General features: G+C 29.4%; 3 protein-coding genes across 9 annotated transcripts in view; 1 reads left to right on the top strand and 2 right to left on the bottom strand.

The window, feature by feature from the left end:
• LOC108748419 (valine--tRNA ligase) overlaps positions 1-2,233 on the bottom strand; it is a 14,205-nt gene extending 11,972 nt beyond the window's left edge. Inside the window, exon 1 of the mRNA XM_018486581.1 lies at positions 1,890-2,233. Coding sequence (XP_018342083.1) covers positions 1,890-2,066 — 177 coding nt within the window. The 5' untranslated portion in view covers positions 2,067-2,233. The remainder of the gene's footprint in view (positions 1-1,889) is intronic.
• Positions 2,234-3,705: 1,472 nt separating this feature from the next.
• LOC108748407 (transmembrane protein 70 homolog, mitochondrial) lies at positions 3,706-5,390 on the bottom strand. The gene is made up of 3 exons (XM_018486565.1): positions 5,159-5,390; positions 4,028-4,396; positions 3,706-3,951 (listed from the first exon to the last, which is right to left on the bottom strand). Exons 1-3 carry the CDS (start codon positions 5,270-5,272, stop codon positions 3,706-3,708), a joined length of 729 nt encoding a protein of 242 aa, XP_018342067.1. The 5' UTR covers positions 5,273-5,390.
• A 970-nt stretch (positions 5,391-6,360) lies between these two features.
• On the top strand, positions 6,361-22,673 carry LOC108748406 (serine-rich adhesin for platelets). Of its 7 annotated transcripts, none has more exons than XM_018486560.1 (8): positions 6,361-6,378; positions 7,081-7,305; positions 10,435-10,568; positions 12,679-13,182; positions 13,257-13,771; positions 17,042-17,582; positions 20,298-20,750; positions 22,334-22,673. In XM_018486560.1, the coding sequence occupies exons 2-8, from the start codon at positions 7,278-7,280 to the stop codon at positions 22,511-22,513; spliced, it is 2,355 nt and encodes a 784-aa protein (XP_018342062.1). In that variant the 5' UTR covers positions 6,361-6,378; positions 7,081-7,277; the 3' UTR covers positions 22,514-22,673. The 7 variants fall into 7 exon arrangements, with proteins under 7 accessions (XP_018342062.1, XP_018342066.1, XP_018342063.1 ...); XM_018486564.1 differs by lacking the exon at positions 6,361-6,378 and adding an exon at positions 6,389-6,522 and having other exon boundaries at positions 7,126-7,305; XM_018486561.1 differs by lacking the exon at positions 6,361-6,378 and adding an exon at positions 6,389-6,522.
• The last annotated feature ends 165 nt before the right edge of the window (positions 22,674-22,838 follow it).

Here is a 22,838-nt window from a genome sequence, read left to right as displayed (position 1 = left end):
TATGGATAAAATGCCATCTCCTATGGGAAAAGATATCACAAACAATTAAATAATGTAATGCAATATAATAACTATAAAAGCATATTTTATTTATTTACAGTCCATAATTAAGAGTTTGAGCTATAAAAACGTATAAAGGTATGATAAAATATAAACGAAATATACAAGAGAATAATTTAGGAAGTAAGTTAGACAGATTTTTATTTATTTAAATAGCATTTCATTAACTTAAAATAATTTGAATTATACAAAGCATCCAAAATTTTAATTCATAAAACCGTTTCAATGACGGTTTCAAATAGAAAAAATTGTATTTTGTATTTATGTCATCTTACTTCCAAGTGCAAGACAAATATTCAATTGCAATTTTTACGTATATAAGAATATTACAAATTATAATCTATATCAGCCATATGACTGCTAGGAAACACTAATCAAAATCGTATATCATTTGTTTTAGTAAGCATCGAAGCACAAATTTTAGCGTACCAAATATTATAAAGAGGATATTTCATGACCTACTTTTTCATACTTTGTTAAATATTTTCCAATGTTAATTGGCATGAACTTTTTGATAATTGCGCCATTGTCTACATACTTCTACTATATACTTTTATGCAGTTAGAATGGCTAATAATTCTATGACTAAGATATAAATAAAGTGACATCTTCCCGCTTGTGCTATCTTTCTCAAATTTACCTTACTATATTGACTACATAAATCAATTCATTATTTGAGTAACATGAAACAGCAATATATTGGCTATGGGATTATTCATTACTTATAAGATATGTGAGTAAAAATTGTAAGATTATTTTTTTTTCCATTTAATATTCTCACTTAAAATTATAGTAACGGATCATATTTTGTAGTTATTGGCTACGTTCAGCAGAAAAAACAGTTTGCAACGATAAAATTCTTCAATATGATTGGTTTATATATTTAGAGCCATAAGAAATCAAAAGTAAGAATCATCTTATTGAAGAATTTTACAGTTGTAAAGCTGTTTTTTCTGCTGAACGCAGCTATTGTTACATTGATAATGACGATCAATAAGGAGACGAAACATATGTGATTGTTTATATTAAATTTTAAATAAGCAATTAGCAATAAACATCTCACGTGGCTCGTAACTCTTTTGTATTTTTATTTTATTTTACAACATTACAAAAAAAATCAAAGAAGGGAGGGAGAACAGATCGCTATATTAAATATTTATTAAAAGCCTTGAAGTACAATAAAATTTAAGAACCGTAAGAGAGCTGTGATAAATTAGTTTGATGAAATAGAGGCATGTTGGAATATGGTAATTTAACATTAAACTAATTCAAGGCCCTGAATGTACTTTTACAGATTGTTGTTGTCCTTATTCTTAGTGTACTGATGTCGAGCAATTCTAAGACCTTACAATAATAACAGAATTGATACAGATAAGTTTAGAATAAGTATTAATTTTATAATTCAAGTAAAACTGATTTATAGTATACTTAATTCAAATTATATTGAGATTCATTAAATATTCGATTCTTGAGATTACTATTATGTTCTATATAATCTGATGTGTACAATTAATATCGATCTTTTTTTGTATTTTTATATCTTTAAATATAATAGACTCAATAATTAAGACAGTTGTTTAATTAAAAAATAATTAAGTATTTGTCAAACTAAGTAAGAACTTACATTAGAATTGTGAAATTCTCTTATAAGTTTCAATAAAATGAAAGTACCTAAATGATTAGATTCTATATAAAATGATAAAAACTTTGTTCGCGTCATAAGTTCCAATATGTTCCAACATGCTTCTACCATTCTCTTACTCCAACGTGCTCTCGATAGAATTCTTTATTCCGGCAGATCCAGGATATTTAACGTACTTCACACTCACCTCTGATTTTTCTTTCACTTCTGATTTTTTTATCAGTTTTTCAGTCTCCTTCTTTTCTTGCTTTTGCTTAAATTTCTCCAACTTAGCTAACTTCTTGGCTTCTTTTTGTAGCTGTTTGGCCGTTTTCTGCAAGCCATTTTCCGTAATCGCGGTCTCATCGTCTTTTACATTAATCATTTTCTCCTTTTGCTTTTTTACAAAAGTTTACACGTCTATTACTCCTTTTACATTCAAACAAACCGGCTTACGAAACAGACTCGACAATTACACACACTTCATCACACAGTATCACTTGGTCATTCAGATTCCAGCGTGGTCCAACCGATGTTAACACAGCCTTGAGATTCATTTGCGCCGCACTCAATGGCCTAGTTTTCACCGAGGATTTAAACCGGATCAGAATGTAAGAATTAACCAACTACAGTCGAGTATTCCTCTGTTACAGTCGAACAACAGGGGAATGTTCGACTGTGATTGGGCTACGTTCCAAAAGTTTCTTTTCGAGGAAGATTTTACTCTATATGCTATAGTATACGTTACGTATACTATATATTTCGAGTAAAATTTTTCTCAGAAAGGAAGTTTTGGAACGTAGCCTTCGTTAGTTCTTACATTCTGATCCGGTTTAAATCCTCGATGGAAACTAGACCGCACTCTCTAACATATGATGAAAGTATAAAGATGTGCTCATTTCTTGATCAAGGTAAAGCACTATAACATTAAGCATCCGCCATTTTTAATCCTTTTCTCACTCTCTCTTGTTCCTTTCCTCAATCTCTTGCTCTCTCTCTCTCTCCACTTCGTCGCTAAACTAAGAAGATTGAAGAGAGAACAGAGTGGGGAAGGGACTAAAAATGGCGGATGCGAATATCTATATTGTGCTCTAATCAGGGTATCAATCATGAAACTTTATCCCTAGGATGGAAAGTGAAAGGTGAAAACTTTAATCATTGAAGTTAATGGACGAATTTTTTACTTATAATCCTAGGAAAAAAGTTTCATGATTGATACCTTGAGTAACAATCTAGAAGTTTTGCATGGCGGCTACGCCGCCCCGAACAAAAAGAAAAACATTCTATTCGCTTGGGGCCTAATCGCTTAGAAGTTGCAACCTAGACAGTGTCCGCTTGAAATATTTCCAACCTATAAGGATAGTGGGATGTGAGAAGCCTTTTTAGAGGCAAAAATTCATTTAGAATTAGGAGTGTGAGGATAGTATTTCTAGAGCATGAAAATGTCATAAAAACGTGATCGCAGCGCATGCTCGTGTCACAGTGTTTTGTGATTGACAGATTTTCTAACCTAAATAGTTGTCAACTTTAATGATAAATATCTCGCTTCGCGGAACTAGGCACAACATTTAACTGCCAAATTCTTTCGTTTCATGCAAAAACGCACGCGTCGAATGAGTTATATAATTAATTTTATTACATAATTATACATTTTATAATATAATTTTATTAAAATTGAAGGTGAGAAGCGTCTTTTGGATAACTACCCTAATTTCATGACATTTTTTATTATTATCACAATTTTCCCAGATTTTCCTCTTCTTATAAATGTTATTTTTCTCTTTCATATACATCAAGAAACGTAGAATTAATTTTTTAAGTTTCAGCTCAGGACAATTTTTATATACTCTTTTGTAAATGCAGCAGCACAATTATAATAATATAGTGTATGTATATTTAGTACTAGGATATAAATATTTTGTAATGTTTTATTACATTACCGTTTTATAAAGATACATGTACAAAATTTGTATGTAAAAAGAAACTGAGGTATAAATAAAGTATGCCTTAATGCTATCTTATAATTATTTTTTATTTTTATCTTCTTTACAGTCATTCTGATTCTTTTCTTTACAGTGTATTGTGACTGTTTGATTAAAATCATTATGTAATTTAAAATCTATTGGTTTATCGTATCCCATTATACGAATATAATGACTAGAATCATAGAAAAATTTTTGTTCTAGAAATAAAGGGATATTCTTTATAATGCAATTTGTAAACATTCCATTTACATCAGGTACTACTACATCCTCTGGTGTAAATGTGAACTGAAATATAATTCATTATTACAAGATTATTACATAAAAACATACTACAAAAATATACTGTATAAAATTTAAATACCTGTTTTGTTCGAGCAAACAAACTATAAGTATTTGCAATGTATATATCTTCTTTTGCATTATAATACAAATGTGTTACATACTTTTTCGTTATCATATGTATTAATAAAGGAGTAGTTATAGCAAAAAATCCAACACATGCAAATAATCCTAAAATGACTCCTATATTATCATTTTCTACAGCTTTCAAGTAAAGAAATGGCTGAACCATTAAGCTACTGGAAGAGGTTAATAATGAAAAAAGTTTGAGAAATTTAATTTGTTTGGTTAAAGGTCCATAATAAATCTCAGTTCTTTCAATAGTTTTCTGATCTTGAGAGAAAGAATTTATATTATGAAAGAACTTTATATTACGTGTTGTGGAACATCTCTACAAAATTTAAATTTCTTTAATGTTATGAAAACATTTTAATCATTGTAAACAATTTGGTAAATATTAAGAAAACTCCGTTCAGCTTAAATTTTAATAAAAATATACTGAATCGATGCGTTTTTGCATAAAAATAAAAATTTGTAAAAAAAGTTTTGTTTCGCGAACCGAGATATTAATCTTAAAATCGACGACTATTCAGATTAGGAAATCTCTCAGTGATTCACTACTTTAAAAATACAAATTCATTGCTTTAAAAGCATAAATTCTCTGCTAAAGTAGTGAATTTATCTGCTAAACTAGTTTTTAAAGCAGTGATTTATTGTTTTAAAAATATAAATACACTGCTTTAAAAACAAAATTCTCTACTTTAAAAACAAATTTGCTAAAGCAAGTATTCATTGCTTTAAAAATATAAATTCACTGTTTTAAGAACACAAATTGTCCACATTAAAAACAAATTTTCTGCTAAAACAGTGAATTTATATTTTAAAAGCAATGAATTTGTGTTTTTAAAGCAGTGAACTGCTTTCATCACTGCTGTGACAGATTTCCTAACCTGTGAATAATCGTCAATTTTAATAATTAATATTTCGGTTCGTGGAACAGAGCGACTTTTTTCCTGTTAAATCTTTATTTTTACGCGCAAACGAATCGATTCAGTGTATGTTTATCAAAATTTGACGTAAACAGGATCTTCTTAACATTTATCAATAGTTTATTTCAATAATAATCTGCTTAAATACAAAAATTTATTCTAACCTCAAAATTGTAATCATGTATGACATAAGACAAAATGCGGCATTTCAAATGATTAAAATCCTTAATAGCAAGTCCCTTTTGACCATATGCACAGGCTCGTAACATAAATGTCATATTTAACAATATTTATAAATAATAGTTTATATAACTTTTATAATACTTCAATAAATTCGAACCGTTTGTCAAATACAGAATTAAAAGGAGACCAAATCAGAGTCACCAATGAGATACTTGTGGCTTTCCTGCAGTAGACTGTTTTAGAACTCTCTTTCTCGCTACAAATTATCAAACATATATTTATCTCACTTTAAGTTCCAAAAGTGTACACTAGTTCAACCATAGAAAACAAACTTTTGGTTTGTTCGATTTGCTTACACTTTTTACACTTAAAATGAGATAGATATATATTTTGTAGTGGATTGCTACATATAATGAATGTAGGTAATTGATGGTACACGGATTCACAAGTAATAATGTTTGTTTATTAGCACATACAATATCTAATCGCGCACAATATCGTTTCACACTGGATTTGACGTGTGTTGTATGACGTTCTGCAACCAATCAGAAAGCAGAATTTTATTTTATATCGATGATACGAAACAAAATCCTGTTTTCTGATTGGTTGCAGAGATTTGTTTGCGTTGCATGCTCCAACATGCTCCTACTTCCTCCAACCGTAGCTCTCCTACTCACTCAAATGCGCTCGTTAGAGTGAGTAGGAGCTACGGTAAGAACTAGAGATCCTTTAATCAGAGACTGGCCATCAGAATTTTGTCAAATTTTTTCGAGCGAGAAAGGAGTATAGGCTATCTCACTCCTTCATCAATAGCGGTGTGTATGCATGATGTACAGTTATACTATTGGCTTGCATAAAACGGAATTAAATACATCGGAGTACACGATTTCAGATTTAGGTTGAAATTTTAATATTCTTATTTTATATTATTCCTATGCCTAATATATTTTTCATTGTGCGCAGGGCCTAGGAATTTCAACCTATCAGGAATCATGTATTGTGAAATACACAGTTTCTGATAGGTCGAAATTCTTATTCTCTGTTTTCTGTTCCCTGTTCCTTTTATTGTGTGGAGCTCCTTATAGATCATCCAATAGCAGCGAGCGCTCACGGATCCGTTTCGCAACAGTTGAATCTGCCGAACGCGTTACGCGATCTATGAGTCAAGTTTGTTCCTGCACGGCAATAATACAATCTTATTGTTAGTTTCATGCAGTTTTACGAGAATCATAGGTTTGATATTTTGTACCGTCGACAGCATACAGTCATCGGAGGGGCGGGGGGAGGGGGGAGGGAATAGTGATCAAATATTGTGACATTGATTAAGTCAGGAAGACGAGAAATAGTAATACTGCCGGATTCTCATATCGATACTGTAACATAGTGAACAAGAGCAACGACAATCCATTAATCACACATCGAAGCGATTCAACATTCGTGTATCTTTACGCGTGTAATTAATTCCTGCCAATTAAAACAATTGATTAGCTGTGGAACTTTGAAACATGATTTGAAGAAATAAAACGATTGCGCGAGTTATCCATTGACAAGATTAACAATTGTAATATTGTTGGTTAACATAAAGTGATTTCATCCTTGAGAGTGGACTGTGTTACTAAAAATCTGACTGAATTTCTGAAGAGAGATGTATTTATAGAAATTTCTATCGACTCTCTCTGGAGTTGGTGATATTGCGCCGTTAAGTGAATCGATTAGTACGTGAAACGGTGCTCTAACCTTTCATTGTCGCTTCATTATACCATGTTAAAAGTAGCTAATATTTGTTATATTGCTATCATTTGCACTATTCCATAAAAAAAAATCCTCTTCAGAAGAGTTCGACATGGAAATCTTTTGAACTCAGTTGCAGAAATAGGAATTACAGACGCTACTTCATTTACAGAAAGTGTAACAGCCGCTCCCAATAACCCATGTTCTGCTGAAATAGACGCATAGACGGCAACAGCAGCGCCGTCGAATGAGTTGCAAACACAGCATCAATTTTACCAACATCAAACGCAATACCAACAGCAGCACGCAATCAGAAATTTCACAAACGGTGCATTGCACGTTGTTGAGAACAGTGGAGCTCCCTGTGAGATGCGGAGGACACCACCGCAAAATAAAGGTAAATTTCTTCCTTCCTGTTCGAATAGTTGAAAGATAAAATTATGCAATTTCTCATACAGCACGAAGGGTGCATTTCACTTGACGTTTGCAACGCTTGTAAATCATTTTATTAATGAATTTTTTTATACGTATAGAAATTTAATTCCTATAATCTTGTTTAACGTATACGTGCAGACGAACAGCAATGCATCTCAATAATTCTGATTGATCCCCATTCTTACTTTTTCGAGATTCCGTTTTCCGAAATTCCGACTGTTATGAGACAGCACTATAGATGAAACGCTTTCGAAGTCGACTTTTAGTGGATTAAAAGTCGATAAATGTAGTCTACTGTCAATCAATCAAATTTTCAAAAATGTTTCAATCTTTCACATTTTATGTGCAACAATTCTGAAAGGATTCTGCTCTGCAATGTCACATGAAATGTTTTAACACAAATTAAATGCCTGTACCAGTCGAAGCTGGATCTTTAATGCTGTTTAATGCTTAATGATTTTTAATGTATAATTCAATGTGAATTCATTGTGATATTAGTTACTTTCCATTTACATTACTTTTCATTTTCAGATAATTCTCATTTATGACGTCATAACTCAATTGAATACACGTTTCTTTTGCATTCTAACAAGTGAGATTCAATTGAGTTTTTTACTTATATAATCTGCACAAGATCGAAACCATGTTTTAGTGAATCATGTAAACTCATTTCAAAATAAGGTTATCAACCTATGTTGACATGTGATAACTTTTTAGGTAAGGTAAGCAAGTAGTGACGTCATTAATCTGAATATAAAATACTTAGCTCACTTCAGACTTAATTTTACTTGTGTGTAAATGGGAAGCAACTATTACAATAGTTTAATTGCGTTTATAAGTACGGAAACCCAATTCAGCGCGCAGTTTGAGTAACTACAAATATGATTATGTATATATATATATATATATATTTATATTGAATTATTAAAAATCCAACTTCGACCGGAAGACATTTAATTTCTAATTCATATTGGTTGCGTTCTCACATGTACAGCATAAAATAACATTCTTATTGTTTGATAAATGTCAAATTGTTTTTAAAATCTATCATATGCGATAAATCGAAAAACATCCAAACAGAACAAAAAATGACTCCAAAATGTTTACTATTGTAAAAGTCATTTTTTGATCAATCACAATTTTGTTTATCATTTTGATGTTATTGTGACTTGTTCTTTAATTGCAAAACAAACTTTTGTTTATGAATGAGTTTTTCTCTGACTTTTCTGTTTTAATTGGGAAAACCTTTTGTATATAAATAATAATATTGTATGGAAACTGCAGGTGTGATTTTTTAGTAGTAATTATGTACAATATATGTGCTTATATATGTATGAGAGATACTTTCCAGCAAAGATTATAGTTAAACACAGTGAATCATTGTTATTTACATCCTTGTTATTTACCTACATTAAACAAGGATCAAACGACTCACTGTGTTACAGTGTCTGATTGTGTCCTTGCTGGAAAGCACTCATAATGTGATCAATTAATCAAAATAGTTGGTGGTATAATTACCATTTTTGAGAAATACTTTAAGTTTATTTCAATAAGTTTTTGTAAACTGTAAACAGATCATATAATTCTTAATAAATTTTAAGTACTTCAAAAAATGACATTTGAACATATATGCTTAATTAATACTTAAACAATATTTAAATTTATTGTATCGACATAATAAATTTAAATATTATTTAAGTATCAATTAAATATGTATTTAAATATCATTTTTAAAGTATAAATAAAATAAATAAAGTACTAATAAAATAGTGAGTTGAAACCTTTTTGGTAATATTTTAAAAAAGATTACAGATTTTTTCTATTATAACATTTCAGCAACCTTCCAACCAGGGGCTTGGTCACGAGCAGTGATGTTATAATGTACAATAATTATCCTTGATATCTTTAAATTACCTTGGATTACTTAAGATAATCTAATACTACTTCAAATCATTCCAGATTATCAAATACTATCTTATATTACCCAAAATTACTTTAGAGTATTTAAAATTACGTTATATTTTCTGAGATTACCCGAGATTTTATAAATTTACTTTACTCATCTAAAATTACCGTATATGAGTACATAAAGTATTATTTTTTTAGATCACTCTGGAATATCTTTGTAAACCACTATGATAAGTATTTTTGAGAATATCGATTTTATATTTTTACTGCTTAAGAAAAAAAAACGCAATTTTACAAAACAAATATTTATTTGATACAGAAATACAAAAATATAAAAATTTCGCAAACAGAATATGTATTATACGAAGATCGTTTGAAAAGTTTTGAGCCTTAATATGAAGATGGCATTATTCGTCAAAACCATTCTAGTATTACAATCGTATATGTTTTGCAAGATACCTGTGAAAATTGTAGCCATTTTGGACGCTCAGTTGTTTGAAAGTCATTGTCTAATATTTCTTCATCCCATTTAAATGAAAATAAGTTAATTTATAGCATTTTTTATTATTTTTTACGTTATTTAAATTCGAAGCATTTGAAACAAAGTCTGAATAAGCGTGTAGCTTGATATTCTTAGAAATAGTATGTTTAGAAGTATTTTTCACATAAGTATATTATTTTTATAATATAATTATATTATATTGTGCATTATTTTACTTTTTATAAAGTTTAAACTCATTTATTAGATTATTGATCTCCATCTAACTTTATCTTGCCAAACAAATATATTTTTTTAAACTAATCAAAATCATGGTATATTTTTCTTAAAGTGTACGTTCGATTACTTTTGAAATTTTCCCGCTGGAAAAATCTAATAGTTTTTTCTCGAAACTACACATTTTTAAAGAAAACTCGTTTTTCTCACAAATTTCAATATTTTCCTTAGTCTTTTTTTCCTGAATATTTCGAATATTCATCCTTCTTTCTGAACCTTTGGAACGTATCGATTAAAAAAATAATTGTTCGAATTCTGTGTATTACACGTAAAGATATACGCGATTATAAAGATAAACGTTGGGGTAATTTACACTCATGTGTTCCAAAATCTCGAATCAAGTATAGTACGTTAGTTGAGGATCAACATTGCATTGTTTTCGTGATTAACGTTTTGTTCTTTCTTCAGTTGACAGATCCGGAACTGGGCAGTCTGGAAGCTCGCCAAGGGTGACGCTCCGACTCAACCAGGTACGTGGAGCGAGGGATGAGAAGAAAGGAGGTGGTAATTTAAATTTCCGCCAGAGCAACGTAAGCATACAGGTACATACATATACCAAAGTAGTAAAATTTGATTTTGTGACAATATTGACTGTGAAAAAAATCAATTTGAAGGAAAATAATTTAAAGAACATAATGATTAAAAAACTCGATATTCAAAAATGTTTTTTAAAGTGAAGGGCAAATGATAGTTGGGCACAGTTAGTGGAGCGCAAATTTAATTATACAGGGTGTCTCATTAATCGATCAAATATCTCTTGAATAATGCATTTTAAGAAAAAATTCAGACAAAAGTTTTGGGACTTTGAGGAGTACATAAGATGCCATTGATTTGACCTTGGGTGGCGTCATAAAGGTCAGAACAAGGTCACTTTAAATTTTTTAAATGGAACCCCCCATTTTGTATTACATATTCTTGTAGCTTACCTCCAGAGCTTTCCAAAACACTATAATTAAATTCATTATCATCATGTGACCTTCAAGTAACTATTTAAGGTCAAACTAATGACACTATCTTTGATCCCCCTCAAAGCCATACAACTTTTGTCTGAAACATTTTCTTTTAAGATCAAAAAAAAGTTATTTGGGGTGGGACATTAAAATGGGACACCTTGTATAGCAAAAATAAAACGTTATTTTTTCGAACTTTTTTCGTTAATAACTTTTTAATGAATGACGAGCGACGGCTAAAACCTATTGAAGCTCACTCAAAGTTATGACTGACAACATATGTCAAGATCAAGGTTATCGGCGACTGTTTCCCTTTTTCTACAGTTTTACCAAATAAACATGTAAAATAATGATTTTTATATAATTGATTTACAATTGAAGTTAAAACAATGAGGAAATATTTATTTTTATATTTTTCTTTATTTAAAACTAGATATTATCACATAATAACTTTCATAAAACTGTCTTTTATATTCACCTTTGTTCGCCCAATAAGAAATATAATAAATTTTTAGCAATTGTTATAACACGGGTTAAATTTATATGAATATATTTTTTCCGGCCGATTGACACGCAACGTCGCTAAATTTATGCTGCTGGTCAGAAAATAAAGCTGATTATGATCTTTTTATGACATCTTGATATTTCCATGTTTTATTTAGTAATTTAATAAGTATAACATATATATAATTTGGCCTATTTCATACGTCATATGACAAATTTTGTAAGCGTCTTGATTGGCTATGGATAGAGAGAATCTTTGTTATGTAGCCAATCAACAAGCTTGAAAAGCCTTGTACGACTTATGAAATATCGGCATTGTTTTGACGTTTCTCACAAGCTTATAATACTTTGTATTTTATACATTCTGCGCTTTACTTGTCATTTTATCTTCAATGTAAGTTTTAATTATTTTGTATTTTCGATTAAGATAGTTTTCTAGTGTCTGTTTAATATTTGAATTTAATGTCTGACTCCACAGTTTAAATATTTTGTCAAATACTAAAGATTAATACCAAATACGTTTGACGATTTTTACTTTTGAACTTTTTTTTTAAACTTTAGACTTACAATATTTTTGATTCGGCAGCACACTATATTTATCTATTTTGATAACTGCACCGATTTTATTGTAACTTAGCTTAGTACTTAATTTGTTAATTTATCAATCTTATACTGAGAAAAAATCTAAGAATTTATTATATCTATGTTTTTTAAATATATTTTAATACATTGTTATCTTGTGTCGCCTTGTATGGGCTTTGTTTTGAATTTTATGATCTATTAAACTTTAAGTAGTATCAATCTTACAGAATAGATAATTGGAAAGAGAAGAACGTGTTCTTGTGTAGGACCTATCTAGGAAGTGTGTCATCGTGTTTCGTTAAGAATAGGTCTAAAAAGAGTATTTGAAGTATAAAAAAATTTAAGTACATCTTAAATGGACGGACAAGAAATTTAATAATTTTTGGGCTTGTCTTTAAAAAAATTATATTTTTAATAAATTTTACAAATTATTTTTTACATTTTAAACATAATAGTAAATAACACATAAAACATCGGAGAACCTGTTTCTATTTATTCCTTTTCCTAAAATAATTCATTGTTTTTAATTTAATTATACAAATCTGTCCTTTAATAGGCGCATCATGTTTTTTTATTCACTTTTGATAAAATCTTTATTAGTAAATATTGAATACAGGGTCAAGGTTCAATGGAGACATCATCGAAGATGTCGATCAACGTCTCGTCAGCAAATACTAATACCGTTTTGGGCACCGGCAATATGTCGTCATCTACTGATAGTGGTGATGTATACGAGTTCAAAAGCTCAAAAGAGCCTACCCCGGTGAGAGGTGCGAGTTCGTCTCCGAATCCTAATCTGGACAAAGATAAGGATGGCAGCGGCAAACCCTCGAATGTTCAAGGTAGTCAGAGTAGTGGAAGTAACGCATCCACTACTGGTAACTCGTCGACATCTGTAAGTGAAGCAACGATGGTATCTTTGACTTCTACTGATGAAACGTCCGCTGTTTCTACGTCTTCACCATCAGCGAAACGTATCTTCGAGAGTGATAATTCGGAGGAGCAAGACGAGGAAAATCGACGAAAAAAGCGCAAGGATTCCGAGACCGCAAAGGAGAACACAAAAAATAATCCGACGGGAAGACAGAGTACTGGTAGAAATTCTGCCGCCAGTGAAAAGGTAAGAATTAATATTACTTAACCGCGTAACATCTTTCCGCGGTTATGCATATTACGATATTTAATTTTTTGTAGTGTATAAAATCTAGTAAACAAGGATCTGGAATGGCATCTGGTAAAGGAAATCAAAATACGAATTCTAGTGCGGACAGAAAGAGTCCTAGTGCCTCTTCAATGGCCACTAGTCCAAAACCTTCGAATACTTCTAGTTCGACGAGTGCGAAGAACGGTACTCCGGCGCCACCCGAATCTGACGATGAGGAAGACCGATTGAAATGTTTGGATTCTAATTCTGCCCCTAAAGTACCACCTTTAAAGATAGTTATTCCACAGAGTACGGCATCGGAACAGGAACAAGGCAATAGGAACGGTAAAAATATTGCAAGTCGAAGTCATCAGTTGCCCTATGTAGTCGCTAGTTCAAATAGTGATTCGACCGAAAAAGATCCAAGCCAATCAACTAGTGGTACGACTAGTCCTACAGAAGGTAATATCAGTATAAAAGGAGAAGACAAGAAAGACTTTAGTGTGACTCTGCATGGAGAAGAAAGATCGACGCATCATCAACGTGTACTGAGAAGTTCACACAGGTTAGCAAAAAAACTACTCTAGATTTATTTTTTTCTATTCAATTCCAGAATACGTTTTATTTATTCATGATTTACAAAATAATACACGATTTACAAAAAAATTATTTATTACAACTTCTTTTATAGTTAGCTTATTAATTTTTATATCAGTTACATTTTTAATGTGCTATATAGTACACACATAAATATGAACGTTTTCTCCCCGAATATTTAACAATTAATAATCTGAAATATATTACAATAATTTAAAATTTGTAAATTTTACTAACATCTGAAAAATAACTTTACAAAGTTCTATTTTTATATAATTTTTTTACATAATTTTTTTATCAAAATATTGAATTTAACATTTTTTAATCACTAAACTTTATGTTAAAAAGATTTTATATTCGGATTTGATTCCCGGTTGAGGCAATATTTTACAGGAGATTGGGGATTCGAATGTTGTGACAATATTTTTTATAATAAATTATTCGCAGATTTAAGATTCTCATTGATATCTGATTATTATATATCTTATTCTTATAAAAATATGATGCTTGTCAGCATAAAAAATTATTAAATTGTTTGTGAATTTAATATATGATATTACTGTTCTGATTTTGTTCATGATTGCATTTCAAAATCAAAGAATTTTTGGTGCGTGATTTGCAGAAACAGATATGTATATATTCTTGAGGATTCCATGGGTGTTTTCTAAATAAAAATTATGTTTGCGTTTCGAGGGTTTTCTCCGTGTCCAGATCCATTCTTGGAATGCCAACGTTTCATGAACCTTGTAGGCCACTTCATCAGAGCTAAGAGCAGCCTGACAGTATCAGACTGCTCTTCGCTCTGATGAAGTGGCCTACAAGATTCACGAAACGTTGGCATTCCAAGAATGGATCTGGACACGGAGAAAATCTGCCAAAATGCATAATTTTTATTTAGATTTGTATATATGTATACACAGAAATATTTAAGCACTAAGATTTGCATTGGTCAAATATAGGATTTTTAAAAAATTAATTTATTTTTATCAATCCACACTAGAGATGAAAATGACCAAATTTGACAATAACTTACCAGGCAAATTATAGTAAATTACTCGGTAATTTTTTGAGGCTGGTAAAATAGTAATTTAACAAAATTAGAAAAACAAAGTAATTTGATATAAGAGTATTCAGTCATTAAGTTAAAACGCTTTGTTTAACTTAAATTTTCACTTGCTCTATATATTGATATATTATTAGACAACCGACAACGTTTAGGGCAGGGATGTCAAATCAGAGACGATTTACGACGGGAGTGGCGCACTTGCACACAGTTCAATTGCACATACTACTCACATCAGCCTGTTCCTAGTAATTTTTCATTGCACGAATGAGATTATATTATTTTTAATTAGTAATGTGGACAATTGATATACACCCGTTTACGATACGTGATCAACACCATCAGTTGGCGACTTAGTGCGACAAGTAGCCACACTTAAGCATGAGTCGTCTATGTGTAATACATGTTTTGTTACGATTAAATTCTATGTTTAGATTTAGTTAATAGCCCTGTTATTTTATCAACGATAGAATTTTTGTTTGTTTGTAATAAATATCGTTTGTTTTTAATAAATATCATCTCAGAGATTAGTCTTTTATTTAATGATTTTTTTTCATCTAAGATTTTGATTTTGTCCCACTCGAAATCATGATTAGAACCAATTCTATGTTCTGTAATTACGGTCAAATGATGTTGGTACGGTATGTTTCTATTAATATGATTGCGGTGTTCATTTATTTTGGTTTTTAATAATAGTTAATTTATAACAACATGTAAATATTTATTTATATTATTGCATACATTGCTACACATTAGTAGATACATATAATATTGCGAGTCTAATTTTTTATATATGTTTAAGAAATTGAAATAAAACTTAACACTTTGTATTAACAAAATAAAAACTTAATACTTTATTTTATAAGTTTAGGAACATTTAGTGTAAATACTTACTTTTAATGTAAGTATTTTTCAATAAAATATAGATACATTCTTTAGAAAAATATATAATACTTCAATAAATACTTCAATAAAAGTAAATAATAAAAGTAAATAATACTTTTCTATTTATTGTAACAAATGCAATAAACTGCTGGAACTTTGAATTACATAAAAGTTTTTTTTAAACACATGCATTTTTTTTGTATTATTTTGTTTTGTAATGACATTTTTCATAATACATGCTCCGACAGATTCTTCATTCGCTACTGTTAAGCTAAGAGACCGCTCTTCTATTGGAATATTTTCTATTGAAATTAATTTCTCAGGACATATACTGAATTGAGATCTTGAATATAAACATTAAAAAATTCCATTTTTGTCCCTAATTGAAAATATTCATCATCTATTTTTTTGATAATACATGCTAATGTTGAATGTGAATATCCTCTGTCTCTATTTGCATCTGACATTTTAATTCATACGGTCATTCCTATTTCAACTTGAGGATGGGAAGCATTAGAAATCATTTTCATTCGCTTTGCCTGATTTTTTAAAATTCGCTTTAATTTCTTCTTTATTATTTTTAATTTTCATGTGTAGAGAGCTAAGTTTACAAACATTGATATTAAGGAAATTAAAAGACCCCTTATATATTTTATTTTTTCAAATTTTTTATTTTCTTTCTTATGTTTTAATACATTATTCTGTAATATATCTTCTAATAGTTCTTTTGACATCGCCAGTTCTTTTATTAACAAAATCTTCTCACAAAGCTCTTTCTAATAACACATTTGTTAGTATGTTTTCTTCTTAAATAGTATTTTCTTGTAAATTGTTTTTAAATGTTCTTTTTGTTGCATTCCATTTGTAAAATTTTTTCCAGTTCCTCTTCGCTATTTATTTCTTGAATAACATCTCGAGGTAATGAATATGAAACAAGTTCAATTTTTGTTGGCTGTCCAAATATTGCCTCATAAGGAGTTCTTTTAACCAACATGAAGTGCTTTATTTTTTATAAATTGTACAAAATCTAAGCCTTTGCTTCAATCGTTACATTTTTCTCACTGCATCTATGTATTTAATATAATTTCAATATTTTTTTTTGCAGTTTGATACTGCTTTGAAATTGACTATGTATAATCTCGAAAATTACCTATGTTAGACTATTTTTAGATTTCCATCCGAGTGTCATCCAAGTATTATTTTTTTATCTTTAGTCTTCGAATGTTAAACAAGGATAACTTGTGTTATTTATAAATAGCATTATATATTCTTACAATCATATTATTATAGGACTGGAAATGGTAATAACGGTTCCACGGCACCAAAAGAAGCTGTTTCTTCGTCTGGTAATGGAGGTTATTCCACCTCATCACCATTACCAGTTAATACTATTATAGATCGTTCGAATAACTCTTCACCGCAACAAAGGCATCACTCGCCTACACCAGAAATAGTTGGATCCGATGTAAATAAAACTAATTCGTCAGAATCTACAAATACGGGAATTGTCTCGAAGTGTAACATAGCCGTGGAGAAATCGGACAAAAATATAGAAACTGCCGGGAAAAATCAAAAGGATAGCAGTATGGAAAATTTGGAGAATATTTCAGTAACCACTTCTTCAGCAATGTCTAACGCTGGTATACCAGCACCACCTGTCGAACTTCATCCTAGAAAGAGAAAAATGAAACCTAGTAAAGAAGCACAACAGGCTGCAGCTACGGTTTCTGCTAATGAAGCGACCGAGGCTACTAGTACGGGACCAGAAATTCATCCACATGATCAACCAATTACTAATTGTTACCAGCTATTTCTGAACATTAGAAAACAGGCAAAGTATCTTTTAAGTTTTTAATAATGCATGGATCTTTTTAAAGTCACATACATGTTCGAATTTATAATAGCCATATATATAGTACTGAATAGTAAGTCTATATAGCCATATATAGTACTGAATAGTAAGTCTATATAGTACTGAAAATCTATATAGTACTGAAGACATGCTGATCAATACATATGTACACAATTGTATTATTATATCCACTTATATTATGCCACAACATTATTACCAACCAAATTTGCTATTTAACAATTTCTATTCTCGATTGTCACTCAAATCGTTTAAAATTGCGTTATTTCAATAGCATAAGCAATTTTTGATAATTATACCAAATAGAGGAGTCTTCCTCTATAACTTTGATCTTGACATATGTTGTCAAGGTCATGATCCTGAATAACCTTCAGTAGGTTTTAGTTGTCACTCGTTAAAAAGTTATTAACAATTAAAGTAATTATTTCTCTGCTTTGTATGAAAAGTTGGATAACGCTAGGCAGGTGGGAGATTTAAGGTGGATCGATTACAATTTTCTACGTGAGGTAAGATCTATCCCATCTCCCTCCCTCTTTGCTTAGAGGCTTTTCACACGAAGCGGCTTTCACCCCACTTCTTCCTCTGTTACGGGCCGTACGACTTTCCACGCGAAGCGACTTCCACATACCTCTTCCTTTGCTACGGGACACACGACTTTCCATGCGAAATGTAGAAAGGCGTGCGCCCCTATGTTATTATATAAAAACAAAAATTATATAAGAAAATAATATTTTCAAAGAAAATTTTGTTTTTAAAGCAAAATTTGCATTTTAAAGCAGAAAATTTTTGTTCTATATAATAGAAAAGAGAGTTATTTTTAAAATTTTTCTTCTTAATAACTTTTTAACGAATAATGAGTGATAGCTAAAATCTGTTGGCTGTTACTCAGGCTGTCATGATCTTGACAACATATGTCAAAGTCAAGATCATGGGGGACTTTCCTATTCGGTATATTTATCTAATTTTTTTTTATTTTATACTAAGCTCTCTTTTATCTTAAAAAAATGATTAGATCTAAAAGGATAAAACAAATTTTTTTATTACTATTTTAATCTACAGTTATATCTTTAAGATGAAGCATGAAAACATTTTGGAAATTTAATTTAAAAAATATGCCTATCTATCGAGTTCTCCTTCTGAATTTGTGCCTAATAATTGTACATACAGGAAACAATAAATGAAATTAAAATTTACTTCAAATATTTAGTATTAATTTCATTCATTTTCAGATTAATAGCTTATATGTTTATATATCTTATATTTCAAAATTTAGAAATATATAAGCAAAATGTAATTATTCCTTATTCAATGCAGAAAAGATAAAAAAGAATAAAAAGAATTAGAGGAAAATGTAGCAAACTAATAAGAAATGTATTTTTTTTAACAATAAAAAATATTAAAAACTTTTTATTAAAAAATGTTTAATCAATATTAAATATTGAATCTATTTGATCGTACATGTGAGAACATAAACCAATAAAATCAATGTTTTTAATGTTTTCCTACATATGCCAATTATTGCGAAGAATATTACTAAAACCTCGATAGTCTTAGAAAGCTCGTACGGAATGCAAGACATCCGTGTTCGATTCTCGACCAAGGTAATATTTTTCGCAATAAGAATTATTTATAGATTTTAATATGTCACTTAGTATTATTAAGATTATATTCTAAGATGCGGAATAGTATAAAATTATTAAATTGATAGTCTATTTATCTCGTGAAATTATTGCGGTAGTTTAGTAGAGGTAGTTTGGGTTTCAAGACCGAAAAATCATTTCGGCGCAGTATGTACGTCCTTAATAATATTAGTAGAAAAACTAAATAGAATAAATTATCGTCAAAATTGAAATTGTAAAAACATTAAATTGTAACTTAAAAACTATCTTTAGTACTTAAAAATATATGATAAACCCCGATAATAAATTATAACAAATCACCCCTATAGTTTACTGTGCAAGACTGCTCAAAGATGTAAAAATTAAATTTTCCGCAGACAAGTTTTTAGTGAACAAATAGCTTTTTGCAAAAAATAATAAACATTTTAGGCTTAAACTGGGACGGATTTTTTTATTATAATGAAAGCTGCATTTTACAAGAATTTCAAAGCCTTGCATTCAAATCTTGATGAACAGAAAGCGAATGAAAAAACGCCTTTTTCGGTGATCTTTATTTTTTTCAATTTAATTAATAAACCAATCTTAACGTTTTTTACATTTTATTTTTTACATTATATCTACATTTTTCATACGGAACTTTCTTTCATATAATCTTTCATTCCGTAAGCGAAAAACCTGTTTTTTTTGCAACTAATCAAATTTTTTTCGCATATTTCTCACGCGAGTCACGAATCTCAAATATGTACATTTCTTTTCTGCTGGCTTTCCAAAGCTTTTCATAAAGAGAAGTGCCAATTTACAAATTTTTTCTGAAATAGTGTTTTTTAGTCTAATTCTACTGGACTATATTTGCAACTTGGTTATACATGCTTATAATATATTGTCAGAATAAAAATTTATTCTATTTTTTATTTTCATTAAATTATTTTCGTTCAACAATATTTCATTCTACACTTGTACATTCTATCTGATTTCGAAGTTATGAAATTAAATAGAAGCGCGGATAGAGAAAGATAAAATAAAAAATATAACACATGAATTTTTATATTCTTCACAGATTGAGAGAAGACGAAAGGGCTTGTTCCCAGTTCAACCGAAACCTCCTCAAGGTTTTAAGGATTACTTGATGAATCGTTGTACTTATGTATTAGCCGGTAATGCAAAAGAACCGAATGTTAATCCACCTGTTGGTTTACACGGAGCTATGAAAGATCTGTATGTTGAACAAGAAAAAGAACGATATCGTCTTAGGATGCAACATGTGGTTGAAAAAGAGAAATTAGTTTTGTCAGTGGAGCAGGAAATTCTTAGAGTTCACGGTAGAGCAGCTAGAGCACTTGCTAATCAATCTCTTCCCTTTTCCGTTTGTACAATTCTTAAAGACGAAGAAGTGTATAATGTCATTACTCCTGAACAAGAAGAAAAAGATAGGAATGCAAGGAGTAGATATAATGGTAGACTGTTTTTAAGTTGGCTTCAAGACGTGGATGATAAATGGGAAAAAATAAAGGTAAAGATATAATTAGACAATAATAGGTAAAATGGATTAACACATATAAAATATTATCTCTGTTAAGCATGTTTTTATACTGCAATTTTATTGTTCAATTTTAAGCCAATTTTTTTAGTAAAATTATCAAGACATTCACAATGATTAAAAATGAAAAGCTTTTTGAAAATTAACTTTCAAATAAAATAAATGATAGAATTATATTCTTCAATTAATATCGAGTTTTTATCACGTATTTATACATTTTACACTTAATTAGTTATAAATATACAATATTGAGAATGACCTCACATTATCCTATTAAAAAAAAAGGTTGAATTGGCTGAAATTGAATTGATATTTTTTTTTAATTAAAAGATGCTCATTAAAAGTTTTCTTAGACAAAACTATCAAAAATTAGCTGTAGCATGATTTGAAAATTACTATTTTGGATCTAATCGAACTGAAAAGTATCTTTATTTATCTGCTAAATTTTTCGTTTTTTGGTAACTGTTATGATACTTAATACTTTTATGCACAGAATAATGAATCAATTGATGTAAAGAAAACATAGTTATATATTAAAAAAAAAAATGTAATTTGCAAGTATTAGTATTGCAAATTGTACAATTTTGTTTTAAACAACTATGTACTTTCTCTTTATATCAAGTGATTTACCTCATTCTATACATAAAAGTGTTAAGATACAGTTACCAAGAAATGAATAGTTTAGTAGAAAAATATACTTTTCAAAGGGATAAAAAATTTGACTAACGGGCAATTGAGAACAATAAATTATTGTTCTCAATTGCCCATTAGTTATTATACTTTTTATCCCCTTTTTATCTCGAGATACTTTTCAGTCCAATTGGATTCAAAGTAGGTAGCAACTTTTAAATAGCGTTATAGTATTATATAATAGTATATATATAATAGTATTAATAGCACTAGAATAAAATCTATCGTTTTTTGATAGTTTTGTCTAAGGAAACTTTCGATCAGTATCTTATAATCTACAAAATATCACAGCCAATTTGACTGAAATAATTTTTTTCATAATTAGTACAGGATATTATTTCATAATTAGTTCTTTCATATTTGATTTTTGTATATTTTGTATAAAAGAAAATTCAGAATTTTTATAAAAAAAATTTCATAGATTAGGAAAATACGCTTTAAGAGACAATATGCTTGCTTTTATCTTGTATATGACAACAAAAGGAAATTGTATTGAATATATTGCATTATATGATAATAATATGTATTGAATATATGAAATTATTTTATTTATCTTATTTAATAGAGCAACCATTCAATAAATGAAATTTTCTATTTTTCATTTAATCCTTTTCGATTTATTCATATTTTATATTCTGTGTACAATAATATATAATACAACGTACAATAATATATTTAATTTTTATTACGAAATTAAATTAAAAATTTTGTTTTAAAATCAATTAATTTTGTATATGATTTTCTATCAGTAAAATAATATAATATATTTACTTTATATCCATTTTTAACTTTCTATTATAAAAAGATTTATTTATTTATTTACAATATTTTATTTAATTTTTAATACATTTAATGGTTAATTTTAGGAAGGTATGCTGTTGAGACATCATAATGAGGCAGAGTCTTTGCACGCTGTTCAACGAATGCATTGGGAATGGAAATTAAAAGAAGTAGGACTTTGTGAATCCAAAACGACACCTCAAATAGAAGATGTTCATGTTCCCATGGTGCATGTTTCAGACGATTTTGATTTGTTACCAGCTTAGTGTATAATAATCATATTTCGTTTTTTATATACATTTTTTTTGTGTCTTCGAAATAACGTAAACAATGGCTTTAATCTGTGATCTCTATCAATATATGCACCATCATTATGTCATTGCAAATTTATATTGTAAGTGAATATCAGCGACGCAACAAATTGCATAGGAATTTTACAAATATAAATTGTATTGCAATATCATGATTTGAAAACAATTTTTTAAATAAAAATAATTATTATTAGATTATGAAAATATTGTTACACACACACACACACACACACACACACACACACACACACACACACACACACACACACACACACACACA

The sequence above is a fragment of the Trachymyrmex septentrionalis genome, unplaced genomic scaffold (genome assembly GCF_001594115.1).
Source record: "Trachymyrmex septentrionalis isolate Tsep2-gDNA-1 unplaced genomic scaffold, Tsep1.0 scaffold22, whole genome shotgun sequence".
NCBI lineage: Eukaryota > Metazoa > Arthropoda > Insecta > Hymenoptera > Formicidae > Trachymyrmex > Trachymyrmex septentrionalis.
Note: the sequence above shows the minus strand (reverse complement) of the source record. Positions and strands in the feature narration are given on the sequence as shown.

What these genes read in the sequence shown, in the direction of transcription:
- LOC108748407 (XM_018486565.1), bottom strand. Translation starts at nt 5,272, where the DNA reads ATGACATTTATGTTACGAGCCTGTGCATATGGTCAAAAGGGACTTGCT. An exon ending in TACATGATTACAATTTTGAG is followed by an intron (nt 4,397 to 5,158) that starts GTTAGAATAAAT and finishes TAAATTTTGTAG; the next exon opens with AGATGTTCCACAACACGTAA. An exon ending in TGTTTGCTCGAACAAAACAG is followed by an intron (nt 3,952 to 4,027) that starts GTATTTAAATTT and finishes ATTATATTTCAG; the next exon opens with TTCACATTTACACCAGAGGA.
- LOC108748406 (XM_018486560.1), top strand. Translation starts at nt 7,278, where the DNA reads ATGCGGAGGACACCACCGCAAAATAAAG. An exon ending in GTACTGAGAAGTTCACACAG is followed by an intron (nt 13,772 to 17,041) that starts GTTAGCAAAAAA and finishes ATATTATTATAG; the next exon opens with GACTGGAAATGGTAATAACG. An exon ending in ATAAATGGGAAAAAATAAAG is followed by an intron (nt 20,751 to 22,333) that starts GTAAAGATATAA and finishes GGTTAATTTTAG; the next exon opens with GAAGGTATGCTGTTGAGACA.